We start from the raw sequence: 27,987 nt of genomic DNA on the forward strand, positions 1-27,987 counted from the left end.
AATGGTACACTAAATGTTAATTAACTGAATTTAAATAAGACTAAAAAAAGAAGAAAATAAGTAATGGCAAATTCTAGTAGAATATAAGGGATTTATGAAAATAGCAGCTGGTTTAAGTAATATTTTCTGAATGTTAATAATTCAGTCCTAATTAGTTTTAGATTCAGAGCAGTGCTAGTGTTAGCATTCCCATTTTAGGACAGCATCATCCAGAAATATGTGAGCCAAATTAGTAAGCGAAGTTTCACTTAATAGGATGAGCCCTGGGTGTTATTATGTTGGCAAATTGAATTTAAATAAAATATCAAAAAAAAAATTTTCCTACTGGCCACATTAAAAAAACAGAATTCATTTTAAAAATCTATTGTAACCTAAAATATCCAACTGATACACACTGATATAAATATCCAAATGACAATGTAACAAAATGTTATCATTTATTCATGTAATCAATATAAAAAACTAAAGAAATAGCTTACATTCTTTTTTCTATACTTAAGTCAATTCAGACTAGCTACACTTCAACCATCACATATGGTTAATGGTTATCAACTGGCAAAATTTCAGACATTTGCATTGGGTATAATTTAAATTGGCTTTGTCTTTTTTCTTTCCTGTTTGTAAATTTTGTGCAACAAAATCACATTTACCAATAAAGAACTAAATCATTAGTCTTCATTTTAGAAAATACACATTTAGAAAGAAATCTTCTCTTCTGAAATAGTACTTTTAAGTATTAGTTCTCATTAATGGAGAAAGATTAGCTTTTGTAAAGCTTGGACTGTAACTTCCTAATGAGGTATTATTTAAGATGGTGAGCATAGGAGAAAGTATATGACATGACTGATAGTTAATCAGTTGCTACATTAAGAAAATATTACAGATTTCAGCTATAATTTTCAGCAGCTGAAAGAAAATATTTAACTTAAGATGAAAACCTCCAAGTTGTTAAAATTCTAACATAAATCAAGTTAAATCAGTTAGAGGGTTGGAATTTCTTTTGTTCCCTGAGCTTGATGATACTTGACCTTGTCTACCCCTCCTTCTAAAAATTACTATCTAAACATCCCGTATTTCTATATTCCCATTTGAAAATGATACACAGCTCTGGTGATTTATAAGACCATTAGGCAAACCAGGGCAAAGACCACATGTCCTAAGGCTATAATTTGACATTTTATTCCTTTTTGGTTAAGCTTTTCCCCAAAATGGAGGTTTAGGAACATATTTTACTGCATACACAGACTTCATTTTTAGTTTAAAATAGAATGGAACTGCCTTTGAACGGAGTAAGCTTTTATTACTTAACATTTTAGGTTACCTTATAAAATCTAGAAATTTAATTGTGTCCAAATAATGAGGAAAAGCACTGTTACCCCCTTGAGTGTGGTTAAAAGGAAAAAAAAAAAAATCAGGGGATCCCTGGGTGGCGCAGCGGTTTGGCGCCTGCCTTTGGCCCAGGGCGCGATCCTGGAGACCCGGGATCGAGTCCCATGTCGGGCTCCCGGTGCATGGAGCCTGCTTCTCCCTCTGCCTGTGTCTCTGTCTCTCTGTCTCTCTCTCTCTGTGACTATCATAAATAAATAAAAATTAAAAAAAAAAAATCAGGATGTGAGAGTCAAGTCCTATACTCTGTGAGCTTTAGTTTTTATTATTAATTGAATATATAAATCATGTAAAAAACTTAGAAAGTAAGCCCTGGGAGATTCTGGGACTCGCTCAAGGCCTTGTATTCCACTCAGATGCAAGGTTGTCTCCAGAGCCATGCTCTTAACCATGACACTAGACCACATCCCTTCTTATGAAACTCAATTTTATTGATTGAAGTCCACGGGTTAATATACAACAGTTTGTATTTTGTTAACATGCCAATTTTAAAACAAATTAAATGAAACCCTGTGGAGAACACATAGACTGCCTCTTAGAATGGAAATAATACTTTTTGCACTGAACTCTTTTTCCTTTAAAGAAAAAAAAAAAAGGAGGATGAGAAATGAAGCAATAGAGGAAAAAGCATTGTGTCCCTTTGGGCTAACCTTACAGTAATCTCAGAAGTAGCTGCAAATAAACTCATATTTTAACTACACTAGAACACTGGCTACTACTTGAGGTAGGAGAGGAGAGTCCTACATCACTTTATAGTTTGATAACAGCTATGGACACTTGTTCCAGAGAAATGAATATGCATTCAAAAATTCTGTAAAATAATTCATAATATCTGTAACTTCTAAGTTAAGGACTCTAAGAAATCTCTTGAATTTCTTGGATAATTTCTAAGTGTCTGAAGTCTGAGGATTTTTGGATTAGGTTTTCTTCACATGAAGCCTAATATTAAATATTTAGAAAATTTAAGTGATCGGTTTCATTTTTTAAAATTTCATTACTAGTATTAGTTACACTAATTTTCACAGTAACTCTGATATGTTAAAAGACATGAGCAAAATCAGCTTCCCCAGTTATTCCAATAATGTTCTAAATATTTAGGAATATATTTTTTAAAGAAAATGAAATCCATTAATACATGGTATCCATGCATAGAACATTCAGCCAGATAGTAAAATTTCATATTGGTCTCAGTAGGAAATGGTTATACTCTAGACAGTATTTCCAGTGTACTCAACAAATTAACTAATATACAAATTACAAGGAAATCATTTCTTCAAGACAAATCCACCTGTAGGCAGATGCACCAAACCTTCCCAGACATTTTAAATTGGTACTTCTTGTGTGAAGTACAAGTGAAACAAATACGATTTAAATACTTTAAAAATAATATAAACAAATTATTTCTTAAATTCTCTAAATTGTGTATACATAGAGAAAATGGTTGGATTCTCCACATATCAACCTTAGAAATAAGTATCTTTAAGAGAATGATCCTTATTTTAAAAGTGTAGTTTTAGTTTCATGTTTCCATATCTCTTACCTCCTGATCTTTTTCTGCTTTTCTTTCTAGAGCCTCAAATTCATCCAAATCATTCTTTTCTTTTAATTTCAATTCCATTTCTTCATGTTCTTGTCTTAGTTGTTCATAGTCCAATACCAGATTATCATAGTTGGCACGAAGTGAATTCAGCTCACTTTCTAAGTTCTCCTATTAGAAACAAAACCAGATTTTCAAGTCAGAGAGAATTCAAATAATATATTCTTTGTTTCCTTAACTAGAATTTGGATTTGTCAAATATTTTAACCTTAAATCGTGTAGTTAACTTAGGCCATTCTCTTCTTCAATATCTTTCTAATGGTCTAACTTGATCCAGGGTAAAATAAAGGGTGTGCACTTCGTAAACTAGCTTAGAAGACTATTTTGAAAGGGGTATGAAAAAAAGAAAAGATCATGTAAACAAGTGCTCTGCCTGTATCTGACTGGAAAAGTTTTCAGATGTAAGAGGCTGGGGAGCATCCTGGGAAGTCCACTTGACCACAGATCATTAAGCTCCATAGTCATAAAGCTGATAATTTAATTCTCCACCTTTTTGATGCCTGTTTTATTTCTCAGATAGGTCTGAATTTAGAAAGGGAACAGAGGTATTATTTATTGACCTCTAACACTCTAATGGCTGCTATGTTTTACCATACTCAAAAGAGGCCTGTTTTTGTTTTATATACTATTATCAGAAAGTGATAAACTGTAAGTTAAAAAAAAAAAATTAACATCAGGGATTTTCCAAAAACAACACACTTCTAGTGAATGTTTTAGAGATGTAAAAGCACTTTATAATACTCACTTAATTTAAACTAATACAATCGTTAAGTAATGATAATAATAATTCCTAAGAATCACTGTAATTTTATTCTAAAACGAACATGAAATTTTCTTAAATGCATTTATAAAACTATACTGTATTTCTTTGGACATTAGTAGCCTAGAAAGTAAACATGGACTCTATACCTACCAAAGAATTCACTATAGTATTCCTTAAAGTTTTGATAAAACCACACGTACTAATATATTGACTTTTATTTTTCAGTATGATTTGGCAGTATTACCGCTTCCCTGATGTGCCATTCTTCTACTATATGCCTGAGAATTTTGACACTTTAAAAGAATCAGCTCTTTTTATCCTTAGGGATTGTCTAAGGAAAAATAAAAACTTAAAAAATTAAAAATCATAGATACCAAGATCTGCTGGTAAAGAACTAGACACAAAAGTTTACCTATTGCCATACATCTGCATTATGAAGTTTTTAGCTTCCTTCTACATGTCAGATACCAACTAGGAATATAGTGAATAATTAGAACCAAAACTGTTAAAGAAATTAAGTCAGAGCCAGTAATGTACTGCAACAACATAAACACCAATAAGAAATGAATTTTAAAAAGAGTAAGGGTAATATACTATAACACGCATTTAAGTTACCTGACTTAGTAGCTTTGTTGCTGGATTCCACTCTGTTTCATTTAATGTATCAAAAGTATTACTGAAAACATCAGACTCTGAGCAGAGAGCTATAATTAGGAGAAGGAAATTTATCCATAAACATGTTAATAAAATTTCTTAAAAGTTGAAGACAAAAAAAAAAAATCTGATCAGAGGTAATAAGCTCCAATTAGCTAACATGTGCTCACAGCATGAATGCCAAAAATGCATTAATAACAAATATGATCATTTATATTACTGTATGAATTAAGATTCTTAGTAAGAATTAGTAATAAAATACTGAATCCTTAATACAGTATAGGTTAAATGGACAAATTCTGAATTTGGGAAGTGATCATTTTAAGTAGGTTTTAAAATGCCCCTTAAAAATACTGCTAATGTTGGAGACACATTATTTTGAAACATGCCTGTGTAATGCCAGCCTTTCAAGATTAGACAAAATTTAAGGCAGATGTTATATGGATACTAATTTAACTGGATAATGATTAGTACAAAACCAATGATAAAAATGTCTCATGTGGGGACGTCTGGGTGGCTCAGTGGTTGAGCGCCTGCCTTTGCTCAGGGCATGATCCTGGAGTCCCAGGGTCCAGTCCCACATCAGGCTCCCCATGGGAAGCCTGTTTCTCCCTCTGCCTTGTCTCTGTCTCTCTCTCTGTGCCTCTCATGAATAAATAAAACCTTAAAAAAAAAAAAAAAAGTCTCATGTGTTTTAACTACAGTGTATCATTAAGAGATGTGAAAATAATGGAGAATGTTCATTTTCTTTTTTTTTTTTTTTTAACTATTTTTTTTTTTTAAGATTTTTTATTTATTTATTCATGATAGTCACAGAGAGAGAGAGAGAGAGGCAGCGACACAGGCAGAGGGAGAAGCAGGCTCCATGCACCGGGAGCCCGATGTGGGATTTGATCCCGGGTCTCCAGGATCGCGCCCTGGGCCAAAGGCAGGCGCCAAACCGCTGCGCCACCCAGGGATCCCGAATGTTCATTTTCTTAAAGTCACTAATTTTTAGCATTATTTCCAATGAAATCACATTTAAAATACATACATTTTATTAAATATGCTTATCACATTAATGGAGTTATAAATAAAGTAATTCTTTACAGGGATGCTTCTGTAATTTAAAAGTAGCTGAAAAAGCACTTACATTCATCAATTTCGCCCACTACTGTTAGAGCTGCCTTACGTGTTGTTATATTTGTTGACATATTAAATTCATTTATATAATTTGAGTCCTTCATTTTGTTAATTTTGCCAAGACACCAAGTGACTCTTCGTTTTCTTTTAGCCTAAAAGGGTAGAAATCAAAATTACCTCACGCAGATCTGAGCTCAACTGTTATAAAACATGGGGATTAGTTTACATTTTTGGAAACCATGGACTTGGTAGAATTCTTTTTAAGCCTGGTTTAATATCTTATTAGTCTAAGGACATCCTAAGAAAACACTCAAACTTTTAAAATCAGTGTTTAACCCCATAAAAAAAATGTGATGCGAAATTATGATTTAAAAATCATGTTTTATTTGAAAGTTTCCCTACAAACTTTTCTGGGACTTCATTGAAAGGAATGGGCTGACTCAACCCTTTTAAATAATCTAGGGAACCTGCCACTGTCACACCATAGCTACCCAAAGCACTCTGGGGTGTCCAGCTCTCACTGGGAAGGGACAAAGAGTCTATCTGAACTTTCTTCAATGAGTAAATCTTACGCACAGCCTTCAAGATGCCAGTTCTTTTTCAATTCAATAAAGCTAATGCCTGCTCCAGAGCTCCTAACCTCATTGTTCCTTTCTCCCTTGGGACCTCTTGCTCCCTGGTTATCTATTCATCTGTTATCTTCACCAGCTCCCTCCTGGTGAATTCTCCTGATGAATGAATGCTCCAGGCCTGTCTGCTTTTGATTTTTTTTAAACTCTTTACTCCTTACTTCTCTCTAGCTACAATTTTCTTTTCATTTTTCTTTTGTGCCCTTTCTCGTCATTTGTCTACTTCCTCATCCTTTTAGGAACACCTTTGTCTTCTGGTCTTTATCCCACCCGGCCAGCTACCCTCACCACTCACTCTCCTTTGCTGATTTTTCCTCCTCTTCTTGTGTTTTTCCAGATTTCACAGCTACCATTCTTCTCTTGTCCTTCTATACGGTACAAGTACTATTTCATCTTATTTGATCCTCTCCACATTCCTTTTACTACATCCTTTTCATAGGTGAGCTAATTTATAAATGATCCTTTTCTCTAAGTCCAGTCCCCTCTACTGTGTTTGTGATCCCATCCCTTGGAATCATTCCAACCCTCTGTAAGGTGGCTTTCATACCTAGTACATAACTCAAACTGCTTTGTAAATAAGCGTCTTGTTTCCAAATCCAAAAAAATTTTGACTATATTTATCTTAATTAACTTCTCATCAGAATGTGACACTGATGACCACAACCGCTCTGAAATATGCTCTTCCTTTAGTGACCACAATTCACCTGATTTCCTTCTTAACTCTAGAGCTAATCTCGGCTTGTTTTTATCTAAAAAATTGTCTGCCTTTATCTAAAAAACTGTTCTGGGGATCTGGTCTTTGGTCTTCTTTTCACTTTCAGCATGCTCTCAGAACAAGCCCATCCATTACTATGACTTGACTTTGGATCTGCAGTAGCTAATGTCCAAGTGGAAAGCTCTACGTCACATTGTTCACCTGATTTTCATATATTTGCATTTTCAATGGCCTCAAGTCTTAAACTGAAGATGTCCCAAATAAAACAGCAGCTCCACTGCTCTTCATTTGGTGTTCCTTAACAATGAATACTGTTACCAACTACCCAGCAATGTTTACAAGTCATCCTGTATACCTCTTTTGCCCTTTCCCTGCCCCTCACATATAAACAATCACAAAGCCCTGTTGGGTCAACCTCCTACATAGCTCTCCAATTTATCCATTTTTTTCCATCTCTAGAGTCACAGTCCTTGTAGAGTCCCAGCCAATCAATGCTCATTAGCAATCACATCTTTCTGAAATACAACTGTGATGTTACCATATAAGATTTTTCCTTGCTTTTAGCATAATGTAATATTCAAATCCTTCATTGTGATTTAAAGTCAGACCCTGCCACCAAAATATTTTAAGTCCAAGGAATACATTATGTTGTTTTCACTACTCCAAGCATTTGTACTTGGGGATCTCTTCCTGAAATATTCTTCCCTACACCTTCCATTGGGCTGTTTCCTATTCATCCATCAGTCAACAAACAGCTCTTGAAATGCCTTCTTTATACCTAGTATGGTGACTTGAACATAATGTCTGCTAATAATTATCTTAAGAGCATCCATGTTCTGAGGATCTGCCCTGTGGAAAGTATGCTGAGCACATTCTATATTATTTCATCTAATTCTCACAACAATCCTATGAGGTGGGAATCAAATTATCTTACAGATAAGGAAACTGCAACCAAATGGATTTAAGACATTGCCTAAGGTAGAGTTAGGAATTGACAGCATCAGGATTTAAATCCATGCAGTCAAACTCCAGGCTATCCTTTTAATCATGATACCATCATAGCCAAAAAATATCTACTGGACTAAAAAAAACCTAACTAGTCAAAACAAAAAGTACAAATACTGGAAGTCAGAATTTTGATCATTGTGATCCATATTCTAGATCAATTTTCCTGAGATTAATATTTCTTTAAATAGAAAATATTACCATATATCCTAGACATCTATGCTTCCAATCATTTGGCCAACTTCGTTAGAATTTCTTAAGCATATTGTACATAGATTGCTTGTCAATATTTCAGACTTCTTGAATTAAAATCTCTAAATGTAAGCTCAGAGATCAATATTTTTAGTGAACCTCTAGGTTTTGCTGATGCATAGCAAACACACAAAATGTTCCAGGTTTTCTGAATATATTGTATCAAGGGGTTAAGAGATATGTAACTATATAATAAACATATAGGAATACCTATCCTAGTCTCTGTATACCAAGCCTGAGTTGTCATCTTTTAAATTTTACCTTTAATTCCTGATGTGATGTGAGGGAAGAAGAGGTCACCAGCATCCGTGTTAAGTTCTGAATTTTCTCAGTCTGTACTTTTTGAAGTAAATCTTTTTCTTCTAAAAGTTGGGCCAACTGGTCTTTTTCCATTGCCTGGGCCCGAGTCTCTAAGGAAACCTATGGTATGTAATATTAAGTTATGTTAATAATAATTGTAGCTAGATTTTAAATCCTTGAAAGTAGTTTAAGAATAGAATATTAAATTCACATGTGGCAGCTCTTGGGTGGCTCAGTCGGTTAAGCGTCCGACTCTTGACTTCAGATCAGGTCATGATCTCAGGGTTGTTAGATTGAGCCCCACATCAGGTTTAGTGAAATGAAATATACCCTACCTACAAAAGATTAATACTATGGCAGTTACCATGGTAATTTCTCAAACATATAATGAAGTATAAAATGTATTTTTCCCATGTGAGTATTCTAGATGCCATATATAAGATTGTAACAAGGCTGTTAAAGTAATTCCATTAATTGCCTAAAAATATATAAATAATAGGTACAGAAGTCATAAAAGCAGAGACTTGCAATACCTACAGCAAAAGAACAGATGTTCTCATAAGACTTCCATTTGGCATTTTAGTTCATTTTATATTTTATTTTTTAAAATTTCAGCTCATTTTTAAAAAGATAACTAAAATATAAGATTTTTACAAAATATGAAACCATAATGGTTAAAACAAAGAAATTATGACAAGTGATTATGCTACCATATTAGACGGTTATCTCAGGGTCAGAAGAAGAATTCAAGATAATGTGAAAATACAAAAGATAGTTTTAAGTAACTATATGTGGTCTCTCTTTTTAACCTAATTCCCTATGTATCTGTGATAATTTAGAAAGAATATCTCTACTTGGTTCATTTAAAAATCTCAAATTTTGCCCTTTGGAAATGAAAAACAAAATCTAAAATAATTTTAAGAAACCTAAAGTTTTCAGTTTATAGTCAATTAAACTAAAATTTTTATGAGTTGATTTCTCCTTACTTGAAAGCTGTTTTATTTTTTATTTTTTTTATTTTTTATTTTTATTTTTTATTTTTTTGAAAGCTGTTTTAAATATAGGTTACAACTGAGGGTTGCTGGAGGGGGGTGGGGTAGGTGGAAGCATGGGGTAATTGGGTGATATAAGGAGCACTGGGTGTTATATATAACACTGATGAATCACTGAATTCTACCTCTGAAACCAATAATACATTATATGTTAACTGAATTTATTTATTTATTTTTTAAGATTTATTTATTTATGATAGACAGAGAGAGAGAGAGAGAGAGAGAGGCAGAGACACAGGAGGAGGCTCCAAGCCTGGAGCCCGACGTGGGACTCGATCCCAGGACTCCAGGATCGCGACCAAGGCCAATGGCAGGCGCCAAACCACTGAGCCACCCAGGGATCCCCATGTTAATTGAATTTAAATAAAATAAAAAATAAACATATAACCTCCCACCCCAATAAATTTAGGTTATAGATCTCAACTATTAATGAATAATGGATCTCTGGGCATTTGGGCAGATATTAGTTCTCATTCCGTCCCTATTCTTTACTAAAATACTTCATTCATACATACCTCCTCCAACTGTTTCTTAAGATCCATTATTTCTTTTCTGTATCTTTTCAAGAGAGCTTCATCACTTGATACCTCATTAACATAAGGAGTATTCTTCATATACTTGGCAGTGCTTGCAAACTGGGGGAAAAAATATAAGACTGTTAAGTGTTCAATATTAAAAAATTAATTAATAATATTTAGGGTTTTTTTATAATTAAGTTTTATAAAGAAAGATCAATACTCTTCCTAAGTAGATTAAAATACTTTTGAACATGCAGAGTATTCCATGTCCTTATAATTTACACTGGCTACTAGTCTTCAGAAGAGTGAAGGAAATTATCTTGAAGACAGATGGATGCCAACAGCGAACCTAAAACATTGGCTTACTGGAATCCCAGTAACTCCAGTGTAAATGCTCCCTCTACTTTGAAGTTTGCTTCTACTTGGAAGTACCTCTCCTTCCTCCAAACTATTTATTAATAGTTAATTAATCCAAGGCAATCACATTGGAAGACAGGTCTTATCTTCTAAGACTGCTAAATTGTGAAATTTAGTAGGCAACACATCAGTTTTATTGTAGCTGGTACATTATATCATTAAAAAAAAAAGATACACTAATTTTAGTGGGTTATTTTTTCTGCTTAAAGATGATTTCCCCCCCATATTGAAATAAAAATTAAACTTACCTGTAGAGTTGTAAGGGTTTCATCAAAAGACACTGGAGTAACCGTGCAGATGATACGTGTTTTTGCATTTCCACCCAAGGAATTCTGGAGAATTCGTGTTAATTTACTATCTCGATAATTTATGAAACCACTTTGTGAGAAAGGAGTTTGGGGAAAAAAATAATAAGAATTTTTATACAACAAAGTGGTTGGTTTTTAATGCAGAATCTTAAATTAGCTACAGTTTAAAAAAATTTCTTTACAGGTTATGTGAGGCAGATCAAAACTACTAACTAAAAAATATTTAAAATAAAAAATTTAGATCACAGTCATATGTATAACTACGCATGCTCAGATTCACAAAAGCTTTTTTAATACATGGAAGAAATCAGTACATTATTTGATTGCAACTGAAACATTACAATTTTCAACCTCATGAAAGTAAGCATTAATAGGTAAATGTACAATGGAATAAACTTACCCAACTTGTCCATCACTAAGTTTCTTGATTACTTGTCCCAAAATAAATAAACTTCGATTTATATTACAGCCTTCTTTGAGTCGCACACCTGCATTTATTAGGCAAATATGAAAACAAAAATTGACCTCTGTACTAGATGATGAACTTATAAATTATGAGAAGTTAAAAATTAAAGCATCAGATGGTAAAGTATATGCTTTTTATTAGACTGAAATCCCCTTTAATACCACTGCTATAAGGAGCGCTCTCCTTATTCCTCCCACCTATTAAGTGGATCAGAAAGGTTATCACCTGAGAGAAAGAACGAAAAGAAATAGATAGCTAAGGCAAAAAAAAAAAAAATCAATCAATCAATCAATCAATCAGAGGGAAGTTCACTTCCAAAAAAAACCTAGCTCCTCAGTTTAAATCTGTTTGTTCCAAACCTCCAAATATAGGCAACTATATGTTTAGCAACCAAATTAATTCCTATAGGGTAAGTTCTTATTTTTAAACTAAGATGCTCACATGGCTTACGTGTAAACAAACAAAACAAGAAAAACAACACTGAAAAAAAAAAACTCTCTTCCACTCTAATGTTCCATTTAATCAGTTCCAGTCCTCCTACTGGGAAATCACTTTTGTTAGTCGACTCTTGTAAAGATTCTTAGAAATACAAACTCATATACATTTGTTTCTTCCTATCCTTTTTTACACAAATAGTAGCACAGTATATATGCTAATCTGTACTGTGGGTTTTTTGTTTTAATTTATATATCATATCAGTAAACACTGGTGTTTTTCCTTCCTTTTACCAGCATAAAATTCCACTGTATGGATATATCAGAATTCATTCACTCAGCACTCTATTGAGGGACATGTAGGTTTTCAATCTACCACATACACAAAAAGTACTACAATAAATAGTTTTGGACAGCTAGTACTTCACAGGTGAATTATTCACCTACTGCTGTAATATGCCAGATATAATATGCTATTTAACATGCCAGATTAAAACACAAATACTCATTTCTTATTCACAGGTTGCAGGATCCACTAGTTTGGTAGACATAGGACATGCTCAATGAGTATCTCTGTTAGGCTGTAGGATATTAACATAGAAAGGTCTGACATCTTCATAATTTTGAAACTTCCCATCTAAGTATGTTTTTCCATTTATTTTAATATTTGATTATGTCCCTTAGGTCTGCTTTAGAGTTTTCTTTATTTTGGTCTTGGGTAATTTTTGTTGAGTTTCTACCTAGGTATTAGATCTTCAAGTCATTATTGTAAATGGTATCTTTCTGTATACTAAATATACTAACTGGTTGTTGTTTGTATTATGAATTATTAATGTCTGTATATTAATTTTGTATTCCACTAACTTTCTGAATTTCCTTACTAATTATGAAAATTTAGATGGTTTTCATGGCACTCTCACAAACTCTGTGGCTATCCAATCCTACCAACTGCATAGTTAATTAAGCTTTTTAATTGATGCTATAGTAGCCTAAAATAGGTAATTTGCCAGATACAGATGTTTTTTTAAATAAATTTTTTTTTATTGGTGTTCAATTTGCCAACATACAGAATAACACCCAGTGCTCATCCCGTCAAGTGCCAACCTCAGTGCCTGTCACCCATTCACCCCACCCCACCCTCCTCCCCTTCCACGACCTCTAGTTCGTTTCCCAGAGTTAGGAGTCTTCATGTTCTGTCTCCCTTTCTGATATTTCCTACCCATTTCTCCCTTCCCTTCTATTCCCTTTCACTATTATTTATATTCCCCAAATGAATGAGACCATATAATGTTTGTCCTTCTCCGATCAACTTATTTCACTCAGCATAATACCCTCCAGTTCCATCCACGTCGAAGCAAATGGTGGGTATTTGTCGTTTCTAATGGCTGAGTAATATTCCATTGTATACATAAACCACATCTTCTTTATCCATTCATCTTTCAATGGACACCGAGGCTCCTTCCAGTTTGGCTATTGTGGACATTGCTGCTATAAACATCGGGGTGCAGGTGTCCTGGCGTTTCATTGCATCTGAATCTTTGGGGTAAATCCCCAACAGTGATACAGATGCTTTTAAATGAACTTTAAAAACGTTTTTAACTTTGAGGCACCTGGGTGGCTCAGTTGATTAAGTATCTGCCTTCAGCTCAGGTCATGATCCCAGGATCCTTAGATTGAGCCCCATGTTGGGCTCCCTGCTCAATGGGGAGTCTAATTCTCCCTCTGGCCCTCCCTGCCCTCCGCTTGTGTGTGCGCGCGTGCACTCTCTCTCATAAATAAATAAAATCTTTAAAAGACATTTAAAAAGAAATATTTTGAGAAAGAGAACATGAGAGTGGAGTGGGGGAGAGAAAAATCTCAAGTAGGCTCCACACCCAGCACGAGCCTAACACAGGGCTCATGACCTAAACCGATATCAAGAGTTGGGACATTTAACTGACTAAACCACCCAAGTGCCCTCAGAAGCTACAGTTTATGTTAAAGACTTTCATGACAAAATTACCATTTTTAATAGTCTCTAAAATGCAAGGTAGCACTTTTTTTATTCTGTAAAAGAACAAGATGACATTGAGATCAAATCCATTTATGAGTTTTCATTACCTTCAGCGCCTGTTTGAGCAGCTCTTTCACTGCCTGCAAGATCAACCAAATTCTGTAAGATAGATAAAAATAAAACTTTAGGAAGGGTAACTTGAAATTAAAAAATCCCAATTACTGAAAGAACAATTTTAACACATGGTCTATTTGCATATCCATCTGAAATGCTTGTCTTTCATCCCACTGTTTAGGCCTTCCCCTTTCTGAGTCAAACTGATCTGTAAACCTTGTTCATTCTTTATAACATATCCTCCAAAATACTGTCAGAATAGGTTCTCCATTTTCTACACAAAGTTCAAAACCTTAGCAGTGAATACGATTCTTTACTAACTGGCACTTTGTTGCTCCAGCCTTAAATCTAGCCAGTACTCACTGTGAATTCTAGCTGACCTACTGCCTATCCCTTAATGTCTTACGTATTTTTTCTATGCTTCCAAGAGCTACCTTTTGCCACTCCCCCCCCCCCCTTTTTAAAAAGAGTTTATTTATTCATGAGAAACACAGAGAGAAAGAGAGAGACAGAGACATAGGCAGAGGGAGAAGCAGGCTCTATGCAGGGAGAGCCTGATGTGGGACTTGATCCCAGGGACTCCAGGATCACATCCTGGGCGGAAGGCAGACACTTAACTGCTGAGCCACCAGATGTCCCTTGCCACTCCCTTTGTTTAGTTAGTTCTAATATTCTAGTCTGCCCCTATTTTTTATTCAGGACCAAGACAACTGTTACCTCCTTAGTAAAACTTTTCCACCTTTATCCTTCTTCTCCCACACCTTAAATAAACTTCTCTTTCAATCCTGTACTCCCCAGAGGTCTTTGAAAATACAACTTATTCTTTAGCACTTACTATGTTGAGCTAGTCATTTGTGTCTCTAAATACACTGTAGAGTCTTTAAAAGCACTGGCCTCTCCTTCAGTTCACAAATATTGTTGACAAAGGTTACTGCCTGTCATGCTCCAGGCAGTGTGTTAGGTGCTAGGGATATGGCAGTGAACCAGAAAAGTAAGTTCTCAGTATTCACAGAGCTTTTATTCTACATGGGGCCGGATGGGAAGAGGAGGTGAGAAGTGAGAAAAAGAGATAAGAAACACATCATGGTAAGTGTTTAAGAAAATTTAAATAAAATGCTGAAAGAGGAAAGAGGAAGGTACAGAGCAGGTTCTTTAGACATGCCATGGCTACCATGGCATAAGCAGATGGTAGCTTAATGGCAGAAGATCTCCCATTAAGCTACCATCTGGAATGACAGAGAAGAGGAGGCTAGTCATGCAAAGACCAAGTGAACCATACTCTGGATAGAAAGAATAGCCAGGACACCCAGTCACTAAGCAGAAATCAGCTTGGTCTATTCAAAAATAGGGCAGTGTGGCAGAGTTGGTGAAGTAAAAATGGGACAATATAGGGTAAGAGAAGTAGGTGGGGGTTGAACTGTGCAGGGCATTGTAAGGAAGAGTAAGAACTCTGGAATTTCTAAATGTGATGGGAAAGGGTTTAAGCAAGAGAGTGACAAACACATCTTGATTTAACTTTCTGAAGGATAGCCTGTGGCCCCTGGATGGAGAAGAACTGGAGAGGGGCAAGAGTGGCAGCAGGGAGTCTGGTTAGGAGGCTTCTGCAGGAGTCTGAATGACAGGTGATGCAGCCTGGGCCAGGGAAGTAGCAGTGCAGACAGTGAGTGGTGGAGAGATATCTTCTTTATTCTTTCAATCTCAGAGCCGTACTACGCTCAGAATGTGATGAAAGCTCAGCAAGTATTTTTAATGAATTAAAACAAAGAGATTTAAATTCTATCTCTGTGTGGAGACTTTCAGGATGGGCATTAATTATGTGTACTTCTGCTTTAGTTATGTACGGTCTCAGACACTACTGTCTCTAAAATACTCAACGTCTAATCTTTCTTGTATAGTATCTATATTACAGAAGACCTAGATACGTAATAAAGGAGTAAAATGGTGAGGAAGACAGCATGAATTAAGAAATAAAGGTGGTAACAAGTATCAGTGTTCAAGGCACCAAGAGACCCAATCTACCTATCAGAGAGCAGCTCACATGGAGTAGAAGGAAGTGAAATTAGGTTGGTTAAGAGTGGTACAGTAAAATAATTCTAGGCAAACTAGAATTCGATATTTAATTAAGATTCTGATTTCTCAAATCTGAAAGTGAAAAAAAAATTATTCTATTTGATTTGAAAACTTTAGGGAAAAAATAATCTGACATCATCCTATACAAAGCTAAAAAATTGGGATCCCTGGGTGGCGCAGCGGTTTGGCGCCTGCCTTTGGCCCAGGGCGCGATCCTGGAGACCCGGGATCGAATCCCACCTCAGGCTCCCAGTGCATGGAGCCTGCTTCTCCCTCTGCCTGTGTCTCTGCCTCTCTCTCTCTCTCTCTCTCTGTGACTATCATAAATAAAAAAAAGAAAAAAAAAATTTTAAAAAAGCTAAAAAATTTAGACCATGAAGACAGAGAATATTGGAAGAAACAGGAAGGAAGCACCAAAAAAAGAGGGAAGTGATAAGAGTACAACAAGAAGGAAGGGGAGGTTTACTGATGTGGAATAAAGGAACATCTGAATAATGTTTACATTCACTATTCAACAAACAAGTATTGAATATAAACTATGTAAAATGCGCTGAGGCTATAAATATGCATAAGATATCACTCTTCCCTTCAAGGGATTTATAATCTAAGACACTAGGTTTATAATATAAAACATTTTCTTATTATATTTACAAATATACTTGAGTAATGTGATTTACTGTTTACCAGTCCCAGCTAGGTTTCTGTTGATATCATAAGTTTCAATTCTATAGGCAAAGACCAAAACAACAACAAAACCAAATGGCCCCCACTCCCATTCCAAGAATACTCTAACTCCTAAATGCAAATGGAAACTCTCCCCAAGAACTCTGGTTAGGAAAAGTCTTTCCATATAAATCATAGGAGATGGCACCCATAACAACAGAAAGAAAGACCCTCTGAATTCTTCCTATGTTTTAGCTAGTAATTTCATGTTTATAGATGAAATTAATTAAACTACCAATTTATACATGTTTCTGCCTTCTTAATTCAGTTAACAGTTCTTAGGAAACCAAACATCCAGCAACCAAATTAAATTATGCTTTGACCCATATGGTACAGCATCATGGTCCATCAGTACTTACCAAATGGGACACTTTGACAGATCCGTCACAATTGGAAGGTTCCCCTTTCTCTCTACTTTCCAAAATCTAGACAGAAAAGAAAACTTGTAAAAAACTTAGTGCATTTTTAATTGGAGAGGCCAAACAGAGAGTTACCTACCATCCTAAATATGGTATGAGAACGACTGCTTCTTTGATTCATTTTTGTAATTCCATAATGTCTGTTCTCTGTAAAAAGCAAATCATGTTTCAGCTGTGTACATAAAATTCCAAAGAACATCAACTTGTTTTTTTAGAGTGAAAGATGTGATTTGAAACCTAAATACATTTAGCTGAATAGTTTTTACAAGTGTTTTGGAGAAATATAGTATAAAGTCTTACTTTCTCCCTTTGTGATCCACTTCAAAGCCATATCTGATGTATAAACAACTTCTTCTGTGAGATCAGCCACGTACACATTCCTCTGAAACAAGTTTAATTATGAGAAGAGTAGAGAAGAAATTACTAAGAGATAAGAAACACATCATGGTAAGTGTTTATCCTTCTTTAATGGCTAAACACTCTCAAAAAAGGTGTAAACTATTATAGAATTCATTTGTGGAAGTTACAAGTGGAAAATATATGAAAGTAACAAGTAAACCTATGATATGTACAATTTATTTCCTATCCCAAAGTACACCATATTCTAACCTGAAATTTCCATCTTGCTCTTTAAGGCACTTATGTCAAAATACCACAGCTGTCAATGTTTAAAAACTATATATATTGCTCATATGCGATCTCTGTAAACACTTAAGAAACAAAAAATAAACCATACAAACAGGAGACAGTTTAAAAACTACAGAACTTAAAGGTAAATGTTCAAGAACAATAATCTCAATAAGCAAGTTTGTTTTTAGAGCCATCTCAACTCTGTTACTCACATTGAAGTCTTCCCGAATTATTAAAGGCTTCATTTTTTGAGTGTCACAGAGTAAGTCTGTAATGGTTTCATTGTATATCTCCATGTAAGACACACGTAAGAGAAATTCCCTATCAGGAAACTAGAAGGAAAAGAAATATGTAAAAACATCAGAGATCATCCATTTATGAAAACCTAATATTGAGTATTTATGTGCTAATATTAAATATAGAAATGTTCTGAGAATTATCTTCGTAAAGAAAACGAACAAAACCTCATTTGATTTTATATAGACAATAAATACAAGAACTTAAAAATAGGTTTCAGGAATAATGAATAGTATCAAATTATTAGAAAAGGAGAGTGCTCAGTCCATCTCTCTAAACTCTAAAAATAAAACCCTACCAATGAATGTTCAAATAAGGACATTAAAAATCATTAAAAAAGTAATGAAAAAATAAACCTAAAACCAACTCTTAAAGTAGGTTGCTTATTCTGGTCTTTTCTCTACCTCTACTTTTCTCTGCCCCTTAATAATCACTGGTAGCTAAGCAAAGGCAATGTGGAGCTAACCATTCTGGTAAGATATTCCTGTTCCTCGACACCTACTTCTCGGTGTCATTAGTACTGTTTCAGGATTCAAGGGAAAGAATGAAAAAACTGTAAGCTCTACAAAGTAAGTTTGTGTGGAAAAAAGGAATTCATGTTATACCGTCTTTACCCATAGCTAATGAAGAGATAACCCTAAACCTACTTCCTTTCATCATTACAAGATAATACTAAGGTTATGTGATCCTACTATTATTACTTTTATCTGTACGTACTAGAAGTTTACCTAGGTATTTACCTTTTTAATTTTTTGAAAAATGTCATGAATTGCCCTGGGTATTACTCCCAAATAATCCTGTGAACCCATCATCGTGTATGTTTTTCCTGAAGCAGTCTGCCCATAGGCAAATATGGTACCTGTAAAAATAAATCACACACGTGTAAAACTATCAATACTTGAACACAGAACTGATACGCAAATATTTCTACAGTGAATACAAACCATTGTAGCCTTGTATGGCAGAATCTATGATTGGGACTGCTATTTCTTCATACACATGTTTAGTAGTTTCATTACTGTGAAAAACACGATCTAAAAAAAAGACAAACCACACACATATACACAAAAGTTAAATCAAACAAATCAACTTTGTTGTCTTGCTTAGCAGTTGTCCAAAGAAATAAAATTGTCAGGATATGGTAAGATATTTAGGACACAATATTCTCTTCACCTTATTTGTTGTTCATACTTCTTTAAAAGTTATGTTAATGCTCTAAAAACAGTCCTTTACCAGAAATTATTTTTCTCTTTCATATAGCTTTGATCTAAAACCTTTTATGATGGCTTTCTAGTTTAATGCTAGTCGAACTGCCTAACCATTCTTACTCCTGCAGTTGAGAGGACCTCACTGTTGCCCTGAGGTGCCTAAGTGGTAGCATGCTAGTGTGGCTGGATTTGGAGTCTGACCCTTCCATTTGCTGGCTGTGTGACTGCAGGCCTGTTTCCGTTCCTCACTGAAATGGAAAGGTACTGGTCATATAAGCTTGTTTGGAGGATTCATGAGTTAATATGCATGCATGTTTAGAACGGTGTCTGGCATACTCTCAGCACATATCCATATTAAATCAACACACAAATCAACTTAGTCAACCTTCAGTGTCTCCATGTTTATCCTAGCTAGCTCTCACGCATCCTGCAGGTCCCAGGTCAGTGGTACCCTTTTAGACACCTAGACTAGTTAGATTTACCATAAACTCTCACAGAGCTTGTGTCAACACAAGGCTAATTACTTGTTTAAAGCCTTTCTCTCACCATATGGTAAGTTCCACATAAGACAGGGTAGGTATCTGCTGTATTCCAGCAAAGAAGGAATATCTTTACTATTTATTCTTTATGGGGATTTCTTAAAAATAATTCCTTAAAAATAATTATGGAAAGTATATACTACGCTGAAAGAAGAACGCCTGGGTGGCTCAGCAGTTGAGCGTCTGCCTTTGGCTCAGGGTGAGATCCTGGAGTCCTGGGATCGAGTCCCACATTGGGCTTCCTGAATGGAGCCTGCTTCTCCTTCTGCCTATGTCTCTGCATCTCTCATGAATAAATAAAATCTTAAAAAATAAATAAATAAACTGAAAGATCTTAAAGATGATTTGACATTAAGCAACATGGTTTACGCTTATGGGGTTTTGTGACACTAACGAATAAGAGAAAACATGTTAGTTTGAACTATAAGGCACTCTGATATAATTGCATTTTAAGTATCAATTTATTATCTTATATATCACACAAGATGGATGAACAATTTTTTAAAGCTTCTACTGAAGCAGTTTATAGAAGTTTTAGTCTGATCTTTAATGCCAAGTCCAGGAATATAAAAGGCTTTTATATTCCTAATAGGAAAAGGATGACAGATTAACTTTTGATGCTATTATAAGCCTACCAAAATTGAAGGATTTACTGCCATCAACTTGATAAATGGCATTATTGTCAGTTTTCCAGTAAATTTGGGTATCTCCTCCAAGAGCTTCTTCTCTGAAAGAAAAAAAACATTGCACTTTAGTAAAACTGGTCATAGAAATCATATTATAGGGGACAGATAAAAGATTCCCAACTTCTGAAGATTATTTTAAAAGACAGTATTGGCTTATGCTATGTATAAGAGAAATATGGAAAATGTGACTTTGAGAGGTCAATACTTGTAAGTGGGAACTAGTAACCTCCTGCCTTCCCATGGGAATTTCTTTGTGAAGTTCTTGATTTCCACCTTCCTACCCAGTACTGGTTGCTGAAAAGATACATTCAAATGCAACTCTGATTATATCCCTCTTGCTCAAAACTTTAAGAAAACATCTGAAGTTCTTACCATGGCACACTAGATTTGGATCATGTTTATTTCTCTCTTCAATGTTATCTTGTGCTAAATTCCGATATATAGCTACCTCCATACAGCCACCTGAAGATCCCTTTCAAAATAAGAAATGCAGCCCCTCTGTATCTGGAATACCCTGACTTACCTTTCCATTAAGTAACTGTTCTTTCATTCATGGAAAGTGTCAGGACTTCCTGACACCAGCTCTGTCCCTGGTGTCATCTCAGAGGCATGAATGACTCCTCTAGCCACCATAACGCTTGTTATCATGTATTGTAATGGTTTTTTATGTAACTGTCTTCTAATGCGTTACACGATAAGCCCTTTAAAAATAGGAAATTCCTGAAAATTGGACATCTACGTGCAGAAGAATGAAACTAGACCACTCTCTTTCACCATACACAAAGATAAACTCAAAATGGATGAAAGATCTAAATGTGAGACAAGATTCCATCAAAATCCTAGAGAACACAGGCAACACCCTTTTTGAACTTGGCCACAGTAACTTCTTGCAAGATACATCTATGAAGGCAAGGGAAACAAAAGCAAAAATGAACTATTGGGACTTCATCAAGATAAAAAGCTTCTGCACAGCAAAAGCAACAGTCAACAAAGCTAAAAGACAACCTACAGAATGGGAGAAGGTATTTGCAAATGACATATCAGATAAAGGGCTAGTTTCCGAGATCTATAAAGAACTTATTAAACTCAACAGCAAAGAAACAAACAATCCAATCATGAAATGGGCAAAAGACATGAAGAGAAATCTCACAGAGGAAGACATAGACATGGCCAACAAGCACATGAGAAAATGCTCTGCATCACTTGCCATCAGGGAAATACAAATCAAAACCACAATGAGATACCACCTCACACCAGTGAGAATGCGGAAAATTAACAAGACAGGAAACAACAAATGTTGGAGAGGATGCGGAGAAAGGGGAACCCTCTTGCACTGTTGGTGAGAATGTGAACTGGTGCAGCCACTCTGGAAAACTATGTGGAGGTTCCTCAAAGAGTTAAAAATAGATCTGCCCTACGACCCAGCAATTGCACTCCTGGGGATTTACCCCAAAGATACAGATGCAATGAAATGCCGGGACACCTGCACCCCAATGTTTATAGCAGCAATGTCCACAATAGCCAAACTGGAAGGAGCCTCGGTGTCCATCGAAAGATGAATGGATAAAGAAGATGTGGTTTATGTATACAATGGAATATTACTCAGCCATTAGAAATGACAAATACCACAAATACCAATACCATTTGCTTCGACGTGGATGGAACTGGAGGGTATTATGCTGAGTGAAATAAGTCAATCGGAGAAGAACATTATATGGTCTCATTCATTTGGGGAATATAAAAAGTAGTGAAAGGGAATAAAGGGGAAAGGAGAAAAAATGAGTGGAAATATCAGAAAGGGAGACAGAACATGAGAGACTCCTAACTCTGGGAAACGAACTAGGGGTGGTGGAAGGGGAGGTGGACGGGGGGTGGAGGTGACTGGGTGACAGGCACTGAGGGGGGCATTTGATGGGATGAGCACTGGGTGTTATTCTATATGTTGGCAAATTGAACACCAATAAAAAATAAATTTATAAAAAAATTGGAAATTCTTGATTTTGATACTGTCATTTATTAAACACCTGGTAATATTTAGCAATTATTTCTTACACGCAAAATACGCTAGTATTCTGGAGTGAAGGCAAAGACTTCATTTCTTCCCCTTCTGGCTTTTTCTCTACAGCATTTATTACTCCTATAATGTTATGTCAACTTAACAGTTTGTATTTTTTTTATTACCTATCTTCTCGCCCAGAATGTGGATCCACATCCACAGAGACAATGATGGTAGTGATGTAGGAACAAGAGGGGCAGACAGGGCTAGACAGGGAAAGATAAAGGAAAGGCTCTAGAGTCAGGATCCTACCCATCCCCAAAAAACAGAGATAGGACAGTAGAAACAATAAATAAATAAATAAATAAATAAATAAATAAATAAATAAATAAATAAATAAATAAATAAATAAATAAAATTAAAAAAAATAATAAACCTGGCTCCCTAGCTCCAAAATGTTAGGGAGTATCCCCCTTTAATGGCTACCAAGCAATCACAGAAATCCCAGACCTAGAAAAGTGTTACGGAGCAGACATTAACCAGAGAAGGGAACACCTTGTTTGTGTTCACAATATTTACAGAGAAACATCTTGTTCCTTACAAGTCCAGGGGTGTTTGTTCTAAATATAGACAGGATATTTACAAATCCACCCTGATATTGATAAGAAACTTACCAAGTTCCCTGGTCAGTTTCCTGTAAAAGACAAACTATAAAAACCCTAAGTGGTAACCCTGTCCACCTCTCTCACTTTTGAGAGCTTTTTCTGTATCTCTGCTTAATAAAGCTCTAGTGATTTGCTCACTCTCTGTTATCTTCAAGATTCATTCTTCCACTCAGTGAGACTAGAACCAAGCTCTCCTGTATCATTTTGGTCCCAAAACCAGAACTCCCACTGAGGGGTGAGTAAAAGGGGACTCTCTTCTTTTCTTTTCTTTCCTGGGAGAAGTCTTTCCCTTGGATAACCTCTTCTTGTAACAAACAGCAAAACCAGACATCTGTCAGCCAGTTAAAGGCAAATAGTGCAGCTGCTGGTCTTAAACACTCAGGTGACAGGCTTCTGGGGAAAGGTTTGGTCAATCCCCCTTCCCCAAAGGAAGGGAATATTGGCCTAACCCTAACCAGTTCCACTTTCTGTTTTCGAGCTTTCTGAATTGGCTTTTCCCCAGCTCAGGGGTTTTGCTTATTGCAGGGCCATGCTCCTAAAGGGGGCCACAGGTAAGGGAACAGAAAGGCAGCAAGGGTGAGGGGAGGAAAACCTAAATGAAATTGGCCAATAATTGGCCTGACAGATCAGGCACCATGGGGCTAGGCATGCAAGTGAATTTACATGACCAAAGGAGGAGGGCTCAAACAAGAGAACTTTGAGGAATAAAGTAATTTATAGGATTCCTTGCTAGCCTAAGATTCATCTGGAGGGTGCACTTTAGGACTAGCAGTCCAGGGCTCTGAACCTTCCCACTGACGGCCTTGGAGTCTCTGAGACACATAAAAGGATGAGACCAGCCCTGGGGGGTCACACTTGGGAAAGCTTCATCCATAAGCAGCACACGCCTCCTGCTGAGAGGTCCTAGGTGTTTTGCTTACTTCCTCACCTTTCTAAAAGGAGTATCACCATTTAAATTATTAACCTCACTAAGTTCTGTGATTAGGTCAGACTTTTTTTCAGGGAAATCTAGAGGAGGCAGGCGGATTAGGTGGCAAATGGGTGGGTAAGAGTGGCTCCTGCTGCTGGCCTGATCCCTCCTTATCCTAAGATGTTAGGCCACTATCACCTTGGGTAGGCAGTGAACCAAGGGACGCATTGGTTTAGGTGAGAGCTGACTTGTAGGGATGCCTTCATAGTCAACCTCTCCATTACAGGTAGGGGTAAGAGACTCTTACCAGGATTTCGAGATGGGAAACAACCCATCCTAGGCAGAGATGCCTCTGGATTTCACTATGAAAAGTTGGGGAAAATTTGACCCACTGATGCTTAAAACAACAGGTATGGGGTAAGAGATTCCTGCCAGGATCACGAGATGGGAAACAAACCATCCTCCGTGGTTATTTCTCCAGATTGGGTACTGCAAAGTTGAGTATTTTCCCCTTGTAAAACTTTCCTAGTGTTTTCCATGGGTTAAAAAAGTTCTTCAGGGCAAGGTTAAAATAAGGTGTGACCTTCGTGGTAAGGCATGGTCTGGTCAGTTCCCAAGGACTTCCCCTTGGGGCGCCTTTTTAACCCACTGGAAACGATTTGGATTACAAAATTTAAGGAAGGACTGATCTCCTGGAGCACTGCATGGCCTCACTGGGATTTATCAGCTCTTCTGCAGAGAACAGGGCTCTACATCAGGACCCCCACCTAAGGGCCTCTAGCAGAATGTGTGTTTGCCTGAACCTGTTGGCTGGTAAACTCCCTCCTGACATTGGATAGTTATCTAAGTAGGCCTCAGAATAAACCCAGGTTGCTGGAGGAAACGCAGGCCCTCCCTAGTAAAGGGGATGCGGACACTCACTCTCTGTTTCTCCCAAAAGATACGGGCTACTCTAGCTATACACGAGGAGCTTCTCCCTCATTTCCCAGGTTAATGGTTATAATTGGAGCCATCTGTGGTTAGTCTCCCTCAGGACAGGGACTTTAAGGAATATTCCCAAGCAGTTGCCGAAACTGTTTCCGGGGAAATTCCCTGTCTTCTCTAGACTGACATCCACTGCCTCATTCCACTCATTGGGGAAGAACATGAAATTGGCTCATCTGTCCAAGTGGATGAGCTTTAGAACAGTGAATCCTTTTTCTCAGTCTTCTGGCTGCACTTTGCCTCCCCCACCCCCCCACTCCTGGGTCTGCACCATCTTGGGTGCTGCCTGCATACTCCACTCACTTCAGATTTCCTGACCAGTGTCTCAGGTAAAAATTGACAAATGGGGAGCAAAGGGGCTTTTAAAAAGTAGACCCAGGTGAAACCTATTCAGTATTTAAAGTTTGTTGGTTTAAGATAGACGTGTAACATTTATTCGGTTTTGCTAAAGGTCAAATAAACTTGGGTTATCTGTTGCGATGTTAGCACAAAGATGACTGAAAAATGGTTTATCTCCTGTCTTGGTTTTAATAGGTAATTGTTAAGATAGTTTTCAAAGTTTTGTTTGGATGGTAACTGAGACTGAATTCATTGGATATTCAGATCTTTTCCAAATAGGATATAATGCTAATGCATCAAGTACTAAATATATTTGTGCTTTTGACTTCTTACTGCAGAGAAACTAAGAATACTCGAATCTGTTTGTAAACATGTTTTGCCCTTAATCATAAATTTGCCACCTAAAGTTCTTGTGTAACAGTTCACAATTGGTTACTACTTAGTTTTCACTGGAGGCTAAGGTTTCTAAGAGTGAAAAATTCTGCTAAATGTAATTAAGACTCATGGAGAATAAGGAAACCTCTGTACATAGAAAGGTTGGCGAGACATAAGAAATCTAAGAATGGGAATGCATTTTATTAAAGGTAAAAGAAGGTAATTTTGTCCTAAATGAGATTGTTTGTTTAAAAAGAAATGGCTTGGTACAAAAATCTGCATGCAAAAGAAAATTGTACAGGTTTGTGAAGGGAAATCCTTGAAAAAGATTTCTAGATGTGGTCAGAACACACTAAGATTGATGATGAATGAATTTTTTTTTAAAGTACACAGGTATAAGACTAAAATTAGTTTGCTTTCTCTCTGTTCGAAAAGACAAGTTTTCTTGAATTGTTGGTTGCTCTAGAGAATAAAATAAAGTTTTCTCTTTGCCTACCCAGAAAAGTTTCTAGGTTTTGCCTTTATCAGGTCTCTAACATCCCTAATCCTATTTAGGCATGTGCTTTAAAACTTTCTAAGGTTTTAAGGAATGTCTCAAGATTTAATTGGAAATGGAGTCTTTTTGACTCCTTAGGACTTTTATTTAGTATGTTAAGTTACTCTGAAAGTACTGTTGAACAAATGATACACCTTAGGTTACGTTTGGGTAAATACTATAACTATTCAAGAGATAATATGCAACATCTGAAGTTTTAGTATGTTTTAATATAAGGTCATCAAGTGATATTTTGATCATTGAAATGTTAGGTGTCACAGAAATAACTGATTAGATTCCATTTCTAAGTTTTTGTCATTTATAATTGTTATCTCTTGTAAGATGAATTTCATTTTCAAGGAGGTTCATATAAGGGATCGTTAGGACAAATATAGGTTTTAATTTCTTTAAAATCAAAACTGAAATGGGTAATAATTTCCAGAACTAAAATTGCATTCAAATTAAACAAGAACAAGTAACATGGAAATAAATAAACCAAAAGGATGATTATAGTTTTGTGACTCCTTGTTTGATCCACTACTGGTTCTGTTTACTCTCCCAGGTTAAAACTTTCTCTTAAGATACCTGATTTACAGAAATATGAAGTATTCATTCGTAAACAAAATAAAGCATTAACTTTTCTCCCTACTTGAACCCTCTGAAATTCAAAAGGTGTCTTAGTAATAAGCATTCTTCCATGGCAATCATAGTTATTTGCATACATTCCATTCTTTTAACAGGACACCATTGGAAATAATTGGTTATTTTACCAACGCTTTGACTAGAATGTCATATTTGAGAGACCTGCATAGACTCAGATATGACCAAACAGCTTTAAGGAACGAAAGTTGACTTCGTGAAACCTGGAGCAATAAAGCCCCTTGGAAATGTTGGCCTGATACCTTGCTTAAGGAGCTAAGTAAGCTCCCCACAGCCTCATCAAGTGAGTAAAGAATGTCACTCACTGGCAGGTGCAAGGAGATACTTCGGGGACCTTGTGAAGAAGAACCTGCCCAAATCTACAGGTATTGCAGGCATGTCGGATGGCAAGTACTTGGCCTGGCTTCTGGCCTGTAGAGGCTACTAAAAGTTCAACCTGGAGATTCCTTATAAAAAGTTCCAGCAAAGCAGATTCTAAAAGACCTATGTGATCAAATCATTATTCTTGCTGAGCTTATGTAAATAATTAGGCCAAGTTTATTAAAACTGGACTTGTTTTGTAGACAGGTCAGTCCTGACTTGGCTACCTCTGATTAAGAAGTGAGGATTATAGAGAGAAACTTTCAAAATCACATCTTTGTGGATGTTAAATTGTAGCTGATGATCTTTAAATGAATGTCGTTTGCCTAGCTAGACTTCTTGAGGTAAACTTCAGAGAAATAGCTTTTTCATTTCTACATAATAGGGCATGTACAAGATACTCTATGCTTTTTATCCTATGGGGATAATTAACTGGACAGCATTGGTCTGATTATTAAAGCAACAAAAAAATGGAATTCCCCAGCAATTGTATATACAACTAGCACTTTGACCATTCTGTATGGCTGGGATGACAAAATTGCTCCTTTAAAGGCCGAGCGTACTCTACTGCATGGGGTGAACTATGGACTTGTAAAGATAATGGATGACCCTACTTTTTGATTGGATTGGATGATGTACATGGGGATGCCCATATCTCTTGAGACAAGTTTTCTCCTACTTGTTAGTGATTCCTTTTAATTATAATACTGTTCAGGCTAGACCTCAAACCAAGAGGGCTTCTTGATGGTTTTATCCTTTAGTCATATTTATTCTAGAAGCCACCTCTAAGGTATAATTGTAAACAAGCACAGCCAAGCATACCTTGGCTCTCATGGTAAAAAAAAAACCTCAGGGCACACTATGGG

General features: G+C 36.2%; 1 protein-coding gene across 6 annotated transcripts in view; it reads right to left on the reverse strand.

Annotated features, from left to right (window-relative positions):
• CENPE (centromere protein E) overlaps nucleotides 1-27,987 on the reverse strand; it is an 82,904-nt gene that overhangs the window by 52,194 nt on the left and 2,723 nt on the right. For all 6 annotated transcript variants that reach the window (XM_025422889.3, XM_025422898.3, XM_025422891.3 and 3 more), the window contains exons 2-16: nucleotides 20,247-20,338; nucleotides 18,809-18,898; nucleotides 18,605-18,723; nucleotides 17,780-17,899; nucleotides 17,238-17,319; nucleotides 17,017-17,084; nucleotides 16,878-16,943; nucleotides 13,719-13,770; nucleotides 11,119-11,206; nucleotides 10,659-10,788; nucleotides 9,991-10,110; nucleotides 8,385-8,543; nucleotides 5,533-5,674; nucleotides 4,362-4,450; nucleotides 2,927-3,094 (exon numbers count right to left, since the gene is read on the reverse strand). In XM_025422889.3, coding sequence (XP_025278674.1) covers nucleotides 2,927-3,094; nucleotides 4,362-4,450; nucleotides 5,533-5,674; nucleotides 8,385-8,543; nucleotides 9,991-10,110; nucleotides 10,659-10,788; nucleotides 11,119-11,206; nucleotides 13,719-13,770; nucleotides 16,878-16,943; nucleotides 17,017-17,084; nucleotides 17,238-17,319; nucleotides 17,780-17,899; nucleotides 18,605-18,723; nucleotides 18,809-18,898; nucleotides 20,247-20,338 — 1,585 coding nt within the window. The remainder of the gene's footprint in view (nucleotides 1-2,926; nucleotides 3,095-4,361; nucleotides 4,451-5,532; nucleotides 5,675-8,384; nucleotides 8,544-9,990; nucleotides 10,111-10,658; nucleotides 10,789-11,118; nucleotides 11,207-13,718; nucleotides 13,771-16,877; nucleotides 16,944-17,016; nucleotides 17,085-17,237; nucleotides 17,320-17,779; nucleotides 17,900-18,604; nucleotides 18,724-18,808; nucleotides 18,899-20,246; nucleotides 20,339-27,987) is intronic.

The sequence above is a fragment of the Canis lupus genome, chromosome 32 (genome assembly GCF_003254725.2).
Source record: "Canis lupus dingo isolate Sandy chromosome 32, ASM325472v2, whole genome shotgun sequence".
Lineage (NCBI taxonomy): Eukaryota > Metazoa > Chordata > Mammalia > Carnivora > Canidae > Canis > Canis lupus.